A 15,033-nucleotide genomic window follows, 5' to 3' on the forward strand; every position below is an offset into this window, starting at 1 on the left:
GAATGCGGTCAGTGCCTCGCGTTCGCGAAGCATAAATTTCTGCTGACCAATTTTACTCTTCGCGAACGCGAGGGCTACTTCGAGAACGCGGAGCTTTCCTAGTTTGGCCTTCGCGAACGCGAAGTTTTGCACCTCAAACCTTCGCGAACGCGTTCACTCTGTCGCGAACGTGAAGCACAAAACATGCCAGCCACAATTTGCTCTTCGTGTTCGCGAGAGTACCTTCATTAACGCGAAGAAGAACACACTAGAAGCCTGAAGTCTGCAGAAAACCAGATTTCCTAAGTCCGAAATCATCTCGTAGCCTATCCGAAACTCACCCGAGCCCTCGGGGCTCCAAACCAAACATGCACACAAGTCCTAAAACATCATACGAACTTACTCGCGCGATAAAATATCCAAACTAACACTTAGAACTACGAATCGGACACCAAATGATAGAAAATTTTCAAGAAAACTTTAAAATTTATATTTTTATAACCGGACGTCCGAATCACGTCAAATCAACTCCGATTCTCACCAAATTCGGCAGACAAGTCATAAATATTATAATGGACCTATACGGGTCTCCGAAACTAAAATACAGACCCGGTGTCAATAAGTCCAATATCAGTAAATTCTTAAAAATCATTAAGCTTTCAAACTTTTAATTTTTCATCGAAATTCCATATCTCGGGCTAGGGACCTCAGAATTCGATTCCGGGCATACGCCCAAGTCCCAAATCACGATACAGACCTAACAGAAGTGTCAAAATACTGATCCGAGTCCGTTTGCTCAAAATATTGACCAAAGTCAACTCAGTTGAGTTTTAAAGCTCTATTTCACATTTTAATCTATTTTTCACACAAAAACTTTTTCGGAAATTATACGGACTGCATATGCAAGTCGATGAATGATAAATAATACTTTTCGAGGTCTTAAAATACAGAATTACTTATTAAATTTTAAAGATGACATTTTGGATTATCACATACTAAATTGATTTTACCCGCATATTAGTAAAACTTGACTGCTAAATATCAAGTTTGGTTAACTTACCTCTTCAAAGCGTTTATCTTTTTCCTTTTTTTATTCTTTAGAAAAATATCTTACGGCTCTCTCTACAGAGCTCACAACAGGTTAGGGAAAGGTTGGGACTTGCGCAAGCTCTAGGCACGTACAGTAGCATATGTAATCAGCAGTTTAAGTGCAATGGAGATTGCAGTAACAATGAACAAATAATTTACTCAGAGAAAGAGAACGAACTTCATATCTCATTTTCCCACTCAATTCAGAGATAAAATCTGATATTATAGTTGGTTTGTCTCCTTTTTGTGAAACTATTTCTTAAGCAACAGCAAATAAGTGGGCGTTTGGACATAAAAATTGTGAAATTCAAGAAAAAAGTGAAAGAATTTTAAGTTAAAAGAGTATTTGAAAATTAGAGTTGCGTTTGAACATGAATAAAATTTGGATCTGTTTTTGAACTTTTGTGAACAATATGGTGTGCGATTCATCAGGTGCAATCAGCAATGCCCCTATTCTGTACCCATTTTGATTAGTCGTGCCATCAAAGTCAATTAAATTAAATTTACAGAGAGGGATGCCCCTGCCCCACTCCAGGCAGGAGAAGGGCTTATACTGTTCGCCTGTCGCTGTCGAGTTGCTCTGTGCTTGTCTCAGACGAGGTTTTTGAACAGAACTTCAATAGGCGAGAGGTGTAAGCACCGCGAGGTGTAAAGCGATTTGAAGTGAAAATTTTGAAATTTCAAAATTCAAACTTCAAGTGAAATTTAAAATTTTCATGGTTAAACACTAATTACTCAACGGATTTTGCTATTCAAGTGTTTATTTGTTTAGAACACCATAGTATTTGTCTTTTTGGAGATTAACGTTCTCAACGATGAATTTGATCATTCGACTTCTAGTTACTAGGTTGGGGTTGAGCCAGCAACCTAGTCAAAAGGCACTTTAAAGAATCTCTCAAAAGGAAAAGAAATTAGGAAAGTACATTAATGATGCCTCGACAGCAAACAAAAAGCTTTTATATAAATCGAAACAAGCACATAATTTACGGTTCAAGCAAAATTATATCTAAAACAATGCAGAAATGATTCGTCAACTCTGATTAGCTAACTTAATCAAGCTGTTTGAGGGTCTCTTGATGTAGTATTTCTTCATGGACCAAATGGATACTTTCTATAGGTTGGGTTGCTCTCAACTCAGTAGAATTCTCACTTAAACGGACACTTTCTTCTTGGCTCACTCTCCAATCATTTCTTGTTTCACTAAAGCTCACATTCGCTTCACTAGTTTGGCCATCAGTTGAACCAACTCCGCTCAATTGCTCACTGTTTTGGGTTGTATGATTCGCTCTCATCTCAAAGCTTAAATAGTTAACGGAATTGCCACTCTCTGGTACCAATATCATCTCTGCTAATTCAGCAGTTTCCGCGTTTAATTCCTGCCTGCCACTTTCGCTAAATCGGCTACTTTCTCCTCCAGATATGGATCCACCAGCAGTAGCTCTGCAAATTGGGCAAATGGAGATTTTCAAGAGCCACAAATCTACGCACTCAGCATGAAAACTGTGATTGCACTGAGGCAATAACCTGCACTTATCACCCACCTTGAGATTATCCAAACAAACTGCACATTCAACTTGACTGGTTCCTTTATCTTTGGACTGAAAGGCATAGGAAGGAAGCTTTTCTATATCCTCATGGGACATGCTGTTGCTCGCTAAGCTGCCTCTTTCCACTATGTTAGTAGTTCCAATTCCTCTTCTGTAAGCTCTCCCGACAATACAGACATGAATTAGGATCAGAATTCCAATCCCCACAAAGAGCAGTATCATTGATATCGCGATCGTCATGATTATAAGGTTATGCCTAATACATAGTTATTCATCTCATCTTTTGCTCCATCGATCTCTAAAATAATTATCTCAAGAGATGAAAACCAAGAACCAGTATAAGAGATTATTTATACATTGGCTCCTCAGGTTCAAGAGAAATGGAGTTCTATCATTCTTAAAGGTGCTAAAGAGTGCGAATGCTGGAACTTATGGTTCTAGTTTTATGCAGAAAAAGTCACATCAGAGGGCATAAGCGGTGAATCACTGGAGGCCCATGTTCCGTGGGGTTTAAGTTTATTTCACTTGTGGAGTTGGTGGAGAATATAATATACAAACATTGTAGTTGTTGCAGTACATTAAAGTATTAATAAAGCTAAGACAGGAGAAACTTATCTATTTATCATATTCCTATCATTTCTTCGAATTAGGTCATTTGTTTGGAATGTAGAATGACTACGGAAGCCTACATTCAACGTCTTTGCCCCTGCTGTGATGTATTTGGCTAATGAGCTTTTCTCAAAATTCAAAAAGTGATTGTTCTCTGTAGTTTTCTATTTGTAGTTTCGTGCCTAAGTAGTTGTTAATTTAGACTACACTTAGACATAAGAAAGAGGGTTGAATTGTGTTTTGCCTGATTTTTGCGTTTTCAAAGAACCTAGTTCTTTGAACTAGTTCGACACACTCAAACAAGAATAATTGCGGAAAAGTAATCAAGAGATTTTTACGTGAAAAACCTCCTTGCTCAAGGGAGTAAAAATCACGACCTACCCAATAGGATTTTCCTCAAATCTCCACTAACTTCAAAGAACAATTTTTAGGTTACAGCTCAATAACAAAGGGGACTAACTCTAGTATCCTAACCCCTACAATCAACTCAATTGTAGCAACCCCGTTCCCGACTAACTCTAGCCTAGAAAGCTAATAAACAACAAAGTCTCAATAATAACCTATTACACTTCTATGAAAGCAGATAGGTTACATATCAGAAGAAAAGACTCAACCTAACAACTAAAAAACTCGAGCAACCTCATCTTCAAAACGTGTTCTTCAATTGATTGAGTTGGATCTTTAAAAGTACCTTGTTGCTTTTCTTGCTATCATCAGAAGTATTCTCTTGATTTCTCTCAGTAACAGTAGTCTTGAATTATGGTAAAAGGTCTTCTTTTATAGGTGCAAGGTTGGCCGAAATCTTTATTAATTGCTCCAAAACCTAAAATATTTCGGTTAAGAAAATCCTCTCCCGTTTAGGCTTGGTTTCCATATTTTACCCAACTTGCATCCTTCTTACTTTCCACGAGTATTTTCCATATACGCATATTCCTTTTATTACAGGAAGTCCTCCCAAATGCGTGGGAATGCTGGTCTTCCGCGTCTAACTAGCTGACTTCAGCCTGCTCTGTAAACCTGGTTCTTTTAATGTTCAATATACTCATCTTGTCTTATCTTCACACCAGTCTTGCAACGTGTCAAATTCGACCCTGAAACCTGGTTCTTATCATAGTTTGTTAATCATCAGTATGTTGTCAGCTCAACAATAGTTGACCAACCCACAATGGATAAAGAAAGGTTTTTGAACAAACAAAAGATTTTCTTTAAGTAAAGAGTGAAGCTACATCTGATAAACAACCAATTAAATGAAACAGCGGATGAAATGTAATGTTACAATAATCTAGACAGTAGATTTACAATATCATGACAAATAATCTAGAATGGAGCTTTTTCTCAGATCAAGTGTTAGCGCTGCTCAGTAACCCAGAGGAACTAGATTGTAACAAACATCCTTGCATGGGCACCAAGAAACAAATCTCCTCGAATTTGATATTAATGCATCGTCTTTAGATATTGATACAAACAAACAATAGTGGTCAAGGTCATATCTATGTTCCGTGGCGTGCACCGTCAATGATTTTAAGTACAATGCAATGTGATCTTAATCATATACTCGAGACACTCTAGGTTTATAGCTCCGTTACGTAGTTTAACTGTCTACCAAGCACCTCACCCTTTAATGGTATTTACAGGTATATTAGAATAAAGGGAAAATGTGCTCACTATGAACCAAAAAGAAGACACTATCGGCAATGGCGGAACTAAGATTTTCATTAAGGGGAGTCAAAATATAAAGAAATAAACTCACCAGAAGTTAAGGGGTGTTATTATATAGTATATATACATATTTTAAAAAAAATTACCGAGCTAAATAGTGTAATTTCCGACGAAGGAGTGTCAGTTGACACCCCTTGGATGCATGTGGCTCCGCCACTGACTACCGGGCGACATTTGTCACACGAAGAACAGCTTGAGCACTTAAAGGTGAGAGCTTCAATTGACAGAAATGCTCCCAGGAATTGTTTCGGGGTCTTCACTCACTGCTGTTGGCGTCATATCAAGTGTTTTCTCGTAAACATTTTGCAGTTCTAACAATAGAGCACGAGCAGCCTCCCTTGATTCAGGGAGCTGGTCACTAAGTTGAGATGCGGCAAGTTGGATCAGCTTCTCAATTCCATATGCTTTAATTCCATCAACTCCCTGCAAATCGTACAAGTCCGTTACAGCCAACACATATATTCCTGAAAATAAAAGATTTCAAATAGTAAAAACACCTTACCAACTCAAAACTTGGAAGCAGGACAAACATCTTATTCATCTTTTACTCATTCCACAAGCAATAGGATCATGCACGACAAAGTACATAGTCCTATTTCATTCCAGAAGAACAGGAACTTCGTTTTAAGCAACGCAGAGATGAGCATCAAAATATGATTTCACTCCGGCTTAAATCTCCTTGGATATGTTTAAATAGGTTCAGTAGATTAAGGTCACTGACAATATTATACTCGATAGTATAGTATTAAATACTTTTAAAATAAAATTCCTTCTTTAGCTCAGTCCGGGATCTAGATATGGTCAGCAAAACTTAGCAAGATAATATCTCAGTAATCAGATGAAGTTTCATCAGTCGTCAATCAAAAAACATATCAGAAAAGAAATAGGCTGTTCAGAACTCTAACCAGAGCCTTTGCTCGAATTCGAGGATTTCTGTTCTTAGATAAGGTTGCAGCTTGGGTAACAATAAAACTGGAGAAACCCATGTCGTCATGGATATTAGAGCTTTCTCGGTTGCCTCGCATACAAATCGCTTGTCTTGTGAAGAATTCAGAAAAAGTTGAACAAGCTAGGCACAAAGAGTGTCACTTTATAAGCACAAGGATGAAAACAAATTGTCTCAGGAAACTACATTGCACGTGCATGCACGAACAAGGTCGGTTGAAATCTAAGCTTACGAGAGGATCCATAGAGTCAAACAATTCTGTCATAGTATGCTTTGAAAATGTCTGCTGAAGTCATGATAACGGTTTTAGAAACAGCACTTCTTGGATTCTTCAAGGATTTCACAATAAGTGATATCACGTTTCCTCTGCTTATGTTAAGAAGAAAAAATTAACAGAGAACACATAACGTAGATCTGCCAAACCATTGGTAATATCCTCATTTACGAAATGAGACTTACAACATATCAAGGATTGCGTCTCTGTGGAACATGGACAAACGTCATACATCATTGAGTGCCCCACACACTAAAACCCAGTCCTTTGAGTCCAGCCCAGTCAACAGTGTCTAAAATATGGAAGGATATATACGAGATGTTGAGAAGAGGCTTATTCAACCGATACAAGAAACCAAACAGCAACAGAAGTAAGAAATGAAACCTCCAGATTTTGTTACTTTCAGGCTAATATCTACATCTTCTACATCCTTCAAATTCTCAGATTCAATGTATTCTACTTCCGAATTTCCAATCTCGGCCCCAGAATCACCTTGCCGTCTCCATTAGAGATAGGTTCTACTGGTAAGGCGGACTTTTCTCTTTCCATTTCTTTATGATTTCCATCAATATTCTCAACCTGCTTCCTGGAAGCATTCCCGTTACCGGAGATTTCAGTGAGATTGCCAGCTTCAGGCAGTGTTTTCAGATCTCTAGTTGCTTCCTCTGACATCATGTAGGAACTAAGCATTTGGCTAGAGTTGGAAGAAATTAAGCAAGAGTCAAGTCAATGATACACTTAACCAGGGCATGAGTTTCAGCATAGATGAGGCCTGAGGGCGAAATGATGCATTAAACAGATATCTAATTTTGAGGTTACCGTGGCATAGATTTTTGGACTAATATTACAAGCATACACATTCCATCCTGATCACATACGCCTTTCTGTTGAAAAGCTAAAGTACTACCTCAGGTAAGATGTGAGCCAAGAAACTACAGATTATTTATGGCTAAACTCTTAACAAATTATGGTTCTTTCTATTTGAAATGAAATGAAACACGAATGATCAGCCAGGTATGTATTAAAGGACATCTATCATATAGAGCAGGGCAAAATACATAAGTTACCCCCTAAACTATGAACCAAATCTATGCTACACACTTTTTGCGAACGAAAATCACTTTATACACTCAATCTTTCTAGAGTGTGTCTAAAACACACTACTTTTTTATTGACCAGTTTTTTAAAATATGCTTGATATCATGCACCAATAAGGTCGTGACATGTATTATAACAAAAACCTTAATTTACTCCTTAAATAGTAATTCTTTCTTTAAAAAATAAAAAGAGAAAAATAAAAATAAAAGCCTCCCCCTCCCCAACCCGTCTCTCATTTTCCCCAACTCCCACTTTTAGTCATCTTCTATTAGAGATTTTTCTGCCATTAAAATCACTATTGCTACCACCATTGGCATAGAAACCATCACCATCAACATTATGTTTTAGAACAAAATCCATAAACACCATAACCCTATTTCTTTACGCCCATCCAAAAACAAAAATTACACAAAACATTCGGGTTTTTATGGCACTCCACCGGATGCCTGATCTAGAAACAAATTATGAAAATGTGTCAACTAAGTCCGAAAGCAAATTTGGAAACAAAATTAATCATCATCATATTAATTGTGACATAAATCCAGCACTGGAAGGATTGTAGTCACACAGATAGTAGAGAAGGGAACAATTATAAGATTGTATACCCGTATTAAAGTAAATTTAATTTATTTTCTTCTCTCCTGCCATTGTTGAGCTTCAAAACCCAATTCTTCACCTTTGACAAAAAATAAGCAAAACCATCGCTCCGGTGAATCTGATACTGTACTAGGTATATAATTTTAAACCACAAAGTTGCTAAGGTAAAAGAATCGGTTTCCTGTGGCAAAGTTTTTGGGGAAACGTCAGAGAATTGTGACACAGTAAATGCACTGATTTTAGCAGATATGAAAACAAGAAAGGTGAGTGTCCAGCAAATCTAGAAATATTTCAGTCAAACTTGGAGGAGATTAATAATTAATTTGAATTTAAATTTAGATCTAGAATTATTTCAGCGTTTCAGAGTTTAATCTATGGAGAAGACAAAGGTAAGTGTCCAAGGAGAAGAAAAATGGGTGGAGTGGTGGGGGCGTGATAAGTAGGGATTTTAACCTATTATTTGCTCTCTTTTACTTGTGTTTTAGGCCAAAAATGCTTGAAGGTATTCCCGGAAACTAATGAAATATGCTTGCTTGCAGGAATTGTTCAAAATAAACCAAAGGAATCAAAATCAATTCACAAAGGAGTCAAAAGTTGAACAAAAACCAAGGCTGGTCAAAGAGGTCTGAAGTGCGGACCGCACAAATATTGTGCGGCCGCGAAAGCCATGATGCGACCGCGATCATAATTATGCGGTCCGCAAGAGGGAGATTCAGAGAGTGTGATATTGGGCTAAATGATGAACGCGGACCGCACCAGAAATGTGCGGCCGCAATAGAAATTACGCGGACCGCGATGACTGAGATTTAGAGAGTTGGCAACTTGAGCAAAAGAGAGAAGTGCGGACCGCACCAGAATTGTGCGACCACAAAAGTCTCATGTGCAGCCGCGATCGAAATTATGCGGTCCGCAAGACGAAGAATCAGAGAGTTGATTTTAAGCCAAACTCAAGCAAGTTTGGACCGCATCACTTTTATGCAGTCGCACTTAGAATTATGCGGTCCGCGAAAGTTCAACTCAAACCAGATCCAAAAGAGAAGAACGCAAACCGCATCAGAATTATGCGGCCGCGAAAGCAAGAGTGCGGCTGCACTCAGAATTACGCGGCCGCACAACCTCCGCAGCGGCATTTTTGTCAGATATTTTTAGCTTAGTATAAATAGAACGTTTTGTCATTTTTAGGGGATATTATGTTTTGTTTGAGCACCTAAGACGACTGACTTTTCTGTTTTCGAAAATTTTGTACTAGATTCACTTCTTAACATTAGATTTTCATTCCATAAAATTAATATTGTAGATTTTATCTTTAATTTCTGTTATTTTCATGAGTAGCTAAATCATAGCTAGGGTTGTGACCCAACCCTAGTGTGAGTATTTAATGGGTATTTAATTTTAGGGCTTGAATGTGAATGGGTTAGTGATATTTAGCCTAGTTCTTGTTAGAACTCAAGAATTAATGGTTGCAAATATTGATTCATGTCTTTATGACTTAGTCTCTACTTGAGAAAGATGGACTAAGTCTAGGAAAACTAAGCTAATAAGGAATTGGGGTGAACTCAAGAAAATAATAGCCCCAATTAAAGGGTTAAATCTAGAAATAGTAATACCCAACTTGAGCTAATATCACTTGATTTGCATGAATACCCATTTGGACTTGAGAAAGCCAAATTGGGCAAAATCACTCAAACTACCGAGAGGTATAGAGTGAGTACCCGGGTGTGATAGCTATATTACATTTCTAACTAATCAAGCTTGTACTAGATTTTGCTACCCGTTAGATATCCACCTAGGTAGAAGTCACTATCCTAGTCTCTTTAAACATTTGAGAAACAACAACAAAAATATTGTCCTTACTTTCAATTATTGCAATCTTTAGAGTAAAGTTAGAAGTAGAAATCAAACCCAAACTTGTGGAAGTGTAATTAGATTCAAAACCCGCATCTAGCTTAGATATAAATCCAATTCCAAACATTAATTCCCTGTGGATTCGATCCCGACCTAGTTGGGTTAAAACTACATCGACCACCCTCGCTACTCAATAGTAGTGTAGGCTTGGACCCGATCAATTTTTGAAGCCATTGCCGGGGAGTTAAACAGATTTATCTATATATCTAGGTGTTTATGTGTTTTGTCTTTCTTTCCTTCCGAGTCGCTAATTTTATTTGTGAATTGCTTTTAGGTACAAAATGGCCCTTAACAACGAGCCCTTCAAAAATTTAGCATTGGGGGAGGAGGTAGATGATGATCAAATGGATGAGGTTCATCCCGAGTCTCAAGTAAACAGGCGAGGCCGACTGCCTCAAGATTATGTCCCAAACCCTCCCCCCACCTCCACCAAGAGCAGCGCACCGGGTGTTACAGAATGAGGGCTATGCAAGTGCAATAATCCCGCCCCGGATTAGGGCGGACAACTTCCAAATTACCAACGTGATGCTTACACTGCTTGAGCAGCGATGTTTCTTCACCGGGGCTCCACACCAAAATGCCTACAAGCATCTCAAGGGTTTCGGCGATACTTGTTGGGGGAACAAGCAAACAAATGTCACCGAGGATGCACTACGGTTAAGGCTGTTTCCCTTTTCTCTACGGGGAAAGGCTTTGGACTGGTTAGAGAGTTTGCCCAATCATTCCATCCACACTTGGGATGAGTTGGCCGAGAAGTTCATTGCCAAATTCTTCTCTCCGAGGAACATGGCTACACTAAGGGATGAAATTTTATCTTTCAAACAAGAGCCCAATGAGCCATTGCACGAGATTTGGGAAAGATATCGCACCATGGTCAAAGAATGCCCGAACAATGATATGACCGAGGCCATGATCCAACAGACCTTCTACAGGGGGATCAACACAACAAATCAGTGTGTGGTAAATCAACTCACTGGGGTTAACTTCATGAACACGCCTTATTCTGAAGCTTGTGAAATCTTGGATGAGATGGCGGACACCTCTTCGGCGTGGCAAAGTAGAGCCAAAATTCCTCAGGGTGACCCAAATGTTATTCACCTACACAAGGAGATACATGATCATGGGCAAGCTATTGCGGAGTTGACAACCACCATGAACCAATTGGCCAAGGCTCAGCTTCAACAGGTTCAAGGGTCGAAACAGGTGAATGCTATGGAAGGGGTGAACATGATGGTAAATAAGAGACGACAACGAGGTCAACAAGTACAAAACCATCCGGAATAATCTGAGCAAAGTAATAGTGGGTATAATCAAGATGATTCATATGATGAGCAAGATGAAGAGGTTCAATATGTCAACAATTATCAAGGTCAAAGAAGCAATGCTCCAAATCAACAACAATGGAGATCACAAGGAAACCAAGAAAACTGGAACAACCAAGGCCACCAAGGAAATTGGAGTGGTGGCAACAACAATAATCAAAGAAATTGGGGTAATCAAGGTAATCAAGGCAATTGGGGAGGAAATAATCAAGGTAATTGGGGTGGAAACAATCAAAGCAATTTGGGGAACAACAATAATCAAGGGGTTTGGAACAATAACAATCAATAAAATCGGGGGTTGGACTTTCAGAGGCCCCCGATGTATCAACAACCAAATAACCCGCCTTCATATCTGTCACAAGGTCCTAGTTCTTCCAATAGTGAAATGGCACAGATTGAAAACATGTTTCAGCAAATGATGGAGAAAAACGCTGACTCCGATTCCCAATTAGCCTCCCACAGTACTTCTATCCGCAACTTGGAGGTTCAACTTGGCCAAATTTAACAAGCTTTAAATACTCGCCCAAAGGGGACACTACCTAGTGATACGGTGGTGAACCCAAACGGTGGGAATACGGGGCATGCAATGGCCGTGACAACAAGAAGTGGGAGAGATGGAGTTGCTAGTACCTCAAACCAAAGAAGACATATGGGTGATGATGTGTTGGTGCACGATGATGATGAGCCAAGAAATGATGTTCAAGCTAATGAAGAAGCAAGTATTGATATTGATGAAAATGTGGAGGAGACACAAGAAGAAGTGAACCCGTCTAGGGAGCACGTGATTGACATGCCGAAACTGGTAGTGCCAAAGGCTAAGGTACCAATGCCAAGGCCTCCTCCTCCATACCCTCAAAGATTTGCAATGCAAAACAATGAGAATCAATTCAAGAAATTCATTAATATGATGAAAAGTTTGTCTATAAATGTGTCGTTGGTTGAAGCCTTAGAACAAATGCCGGGATATGCCAAGTTCATGAAGGATTTGGTAACAAAGAAGAGATCAATGAACTGTAAAACTATAAAAATGACACATCAAGTGAGTGCTATGGTGCACTCCATGGCTCCAAAGTTGGAAGATCCCGGTGCTTTCACAATCCCGTGCACTATTGGGAGTGCCGATTTCGCCAAAGCTTTATGTGATTTGGGGGCAAACATTAACTTGATGCCCTATTCTGTGTTTAAAACATTGGGGATTGGGCAACCAAGACCCACATCCATGAGGTTGCAAATGGCGGATCGGACAATGAAAAGGCCATTAGGGATAATTGATGATGTGTTAGTTAGGGTCGACAAGTTCATCCTTCCCGCATATTTTGTTATACTTGACTATGAGGTTGACTACGAGGTGCCAATCATTATGGGAAAACCTTTTCTTGCTACAGGGAAGGCCTTAGTTGATGTGGAAGCTAGAGAGCTCACCTTCCGGGTGGGCGATGAAAAAGTGGTGTTCCATATTTGTAAATCAATGGGGCAGCCAAATAGCAACGAAGTGTGTTCGTTCGTGGATCTTGTGACCGAAGTAATTCTTGATGACACAAGTGCTGTGATAAATGTGGAAGATACCTTGGAAATTGTGTTGTTGAATCATGATGAGGATGAGAAGGAAGGCTTTGTAGAATGTGTCAATGCTTTGCAAGGAATGAGATCATATACTTATAAGCCGCAAAAACTTTCCTTGGATCTCGAAAACCGGAAGACTCCACCAACAAAGCCCTCAATCGAGGAGCCTCCCACCTTGGAGTTAAAGCCTTTGCCTTCACACCTCAGGTATGAGTTTCTAGGCCCTTGTTCCACTTTACCTATTATTCTTTCCTCATGCTTAACTAACATGCAGGTAGATGCCACCCTTGCGGTGCTTCAAAGGAGAAAGAAAGCAATAGGTTGGACATTGGCGGATATTCAGTGTATAAGCCCTGCCTTTTGCATGCACAAAATTATTTTGGAGGAGGATGCCAAACCCTCTGTGGAACATCAAAGACGATTGAATGAATCCATGCAAGAGGTAGTAAAGAAAGAGATCATCAAGTGGTTGGATGCCGGGGTGGTTTACCCCATTTATGATAGTTCGTGGACCTCGCCGGTGCAATATATCCCAAAGAAATGGGGCATGACTGTGATAACAAATGACAAAAATGAATTGATCCCCACAAGAATTATCACCGGGTGGAGAGTGTGCATGGATTATAGAAAGCTCAACAAAGTTACGCGGAAAGACCATTTTCCGCTTCTATTTCTTGATCAAATATTGGATAGGTTAGCAGGACGTGCTTATTATTGCTTATTGGATGGATATTACGGATATAACCAGATTCTTATTGCACCTGAAGACCAAGAGAATACTACCTTCACTTGTCCATATGGTACTTTCGCATTCTCGCAGATGCCATTCGGGTTATGCAATGCACCAGTAACTTTTTAGCGGTGTATGATGTCCATCTTCACTGATATGGTGGAGGACTTTCTCGAGGTTTTCATGGATGATTTCTCTATCGTGGGGGATTATTTTGAAGAGTGCTTGGATAACTTGGATAAGGTATTGGCACGTTGTGAAGAAACTAACTTGGTGCTGAATTGGGAGAAGTGTCACTTTATGGTCAAGGAAGGCATTGTCCTCGATCACATGATTTCCAAGAATGGTATTTAGGTTGATAAAGCAAAAATTGAAGTGATATCCAAACTCCCTCCCCCTACTTTCGTAAAGGGAGTGAGAAGCTTTCTAGGTCATGCATGGTTTTACCGCCAATTCATCAAGGACTTTTCTAAGGTGGTAAACCCCTTGTGCAAACTCTTGGAGAAAGATGCCAAGTTCCTTTTCAATGAATATTGTATGAAGGCATTTGAACTACTCAAGTATAAGTTGACTACCACTCCTATTATCACCGTGTCAAATTGGAGCTTACCATTTGAGCTCATGTGTGATGCAAGCGATGTGGCAGTTGGTGCGGTATTGGGGCAACGAATTAATAAGAACTTTCATCCGGTCTACTATGCTAGCAAGACCATGAACGAGGCCCAAGTCAACTATATGGTGACCGAGAAAGAACTCCTAGCCATTGTCTTTTCTATGGAGAAGTTTCGCCCGTACCTAATAGGTACAAAGGTGATTGTTCACACCGACCATGCGGCACTTCGTTATTTGATGAGCAAGAAAGACTCTAAGGCAAGGTTGATGCGGTGGGTGCTTCTATTGCAAGAGTTTGATCTAGAGATTCAAGACCGAAAGGGTAGTGAGAATCAAGTGGCGGACCACTTGTCCTGATTGGAGGAGGAAGAGAGGCCACATGATGGTCTTGAGATCAATGATTCATTTCCTGACGAATAATTCCTTTCTATTTCTATGACTGGGATGTCATGGTTTGCTGATGTGGCCAACTATCTTATGAGGGGCATTGTTCCGAATGAGTTCTCCTCAAACCAAAGGAAGAAGCTCAAACGGGACTGCTTGGACTACTATTGGGATAAGCCATATCTCTTCAAAATTTGTACTAATGGTGTTATCCGAAGATGTGTACCAGAAGAAGAACAATTGGGTATTCTTTAAGCTTGCCACTCTTCTCCATATGGTGGTCACCATGGTAGGGCGAGAACTGCTACAAAGATCCTAAGCTATGAATTCTATTGGCCTACCTTGTACAAAGACGCTAGCGAGCTCGTTAAGAGTTGTGATGATTGCCAAAGGGCCGGTGGGATCTCCAAGAAAAATGAGATGCCTCTCACCACCATCCTAGAGATTGATATTTTTGATGTGTGGGGCATCGACTTTATGGGTCCATTTGTAAGCTCGTGTGGGAACACCTATATTCTTGTTGTTGTGGATTACGTTTCCAAATGGGTTGAAGTTGTGGCTTTGCCCAACAATGAAGCATGGAGTGTGGTGGTTTTCTTGAAGAAATATATATTCACAAGGTTCGGCACCCCAAGGGCCATCATTAGTGATGGGGGTTC

At 39.7% G+C, this 15,033-nt stretch overlaps 1 protein-coding gene and 1 pseudogene across 1 annotated transcript; both read right to left on the reverse strand.

Moving 5' to 3' along the window:
• Nucleotides 1-2,016: 2,016 nt before the first annotated feature.
• LOC107779567 (uncharacterized) lies at nucleotides 2,017-3,048 on the reverse strand. The gene has a single exon (XM_016600017.2). The coding sequence runs from the start codon at nucleotides 2,853-2,855 to the stop codon at nucleotides 2,118-2,120; it is 738 nt and encodes a 245-aa protein (XP_016455503.1). The 5' UTR covers nucleotides 2,856-3,048; the 3' UTR covers nucleotides 2,017-2,117.
• A 1,945-nt stretch (nucleotides 3,049-4,993) lies between these two features.
• On the reverse strand, nucleotides 4,994-7,026 carry LOC107779566 (uncharacterized; annotated as a pseudogene).
• Between the last annotated feature and the right edge of the window lie 8,007 nt (nucleotides 7,027-15,033).

Source organism: Nicotiana tabacum, chromosome 17 (assembly GCF_000715075.1).
Source record: "Nicotiana tabacum cultivar K326 chromosome 17, ASM71507v2, whole genome shotgun sequence".
Classification (NCBI taxonomy): domain Eukaryota; kingdom Viridiplantae; phylum Streptophyta; class Magnoliopsida; order Solanales; family Solanaceae; genus Nicotiana; species Nicotiana tabacum.

What these genes read in the sequence shown, in the direction of transcription:
- LOC107779567 (XM_016600017.2), bottom strand. Translation starts at nt 2,855, where the DNA reads ATGACGATCGCGATATCAATGATACTGCTCTTTGTGGGGATTGGAATT.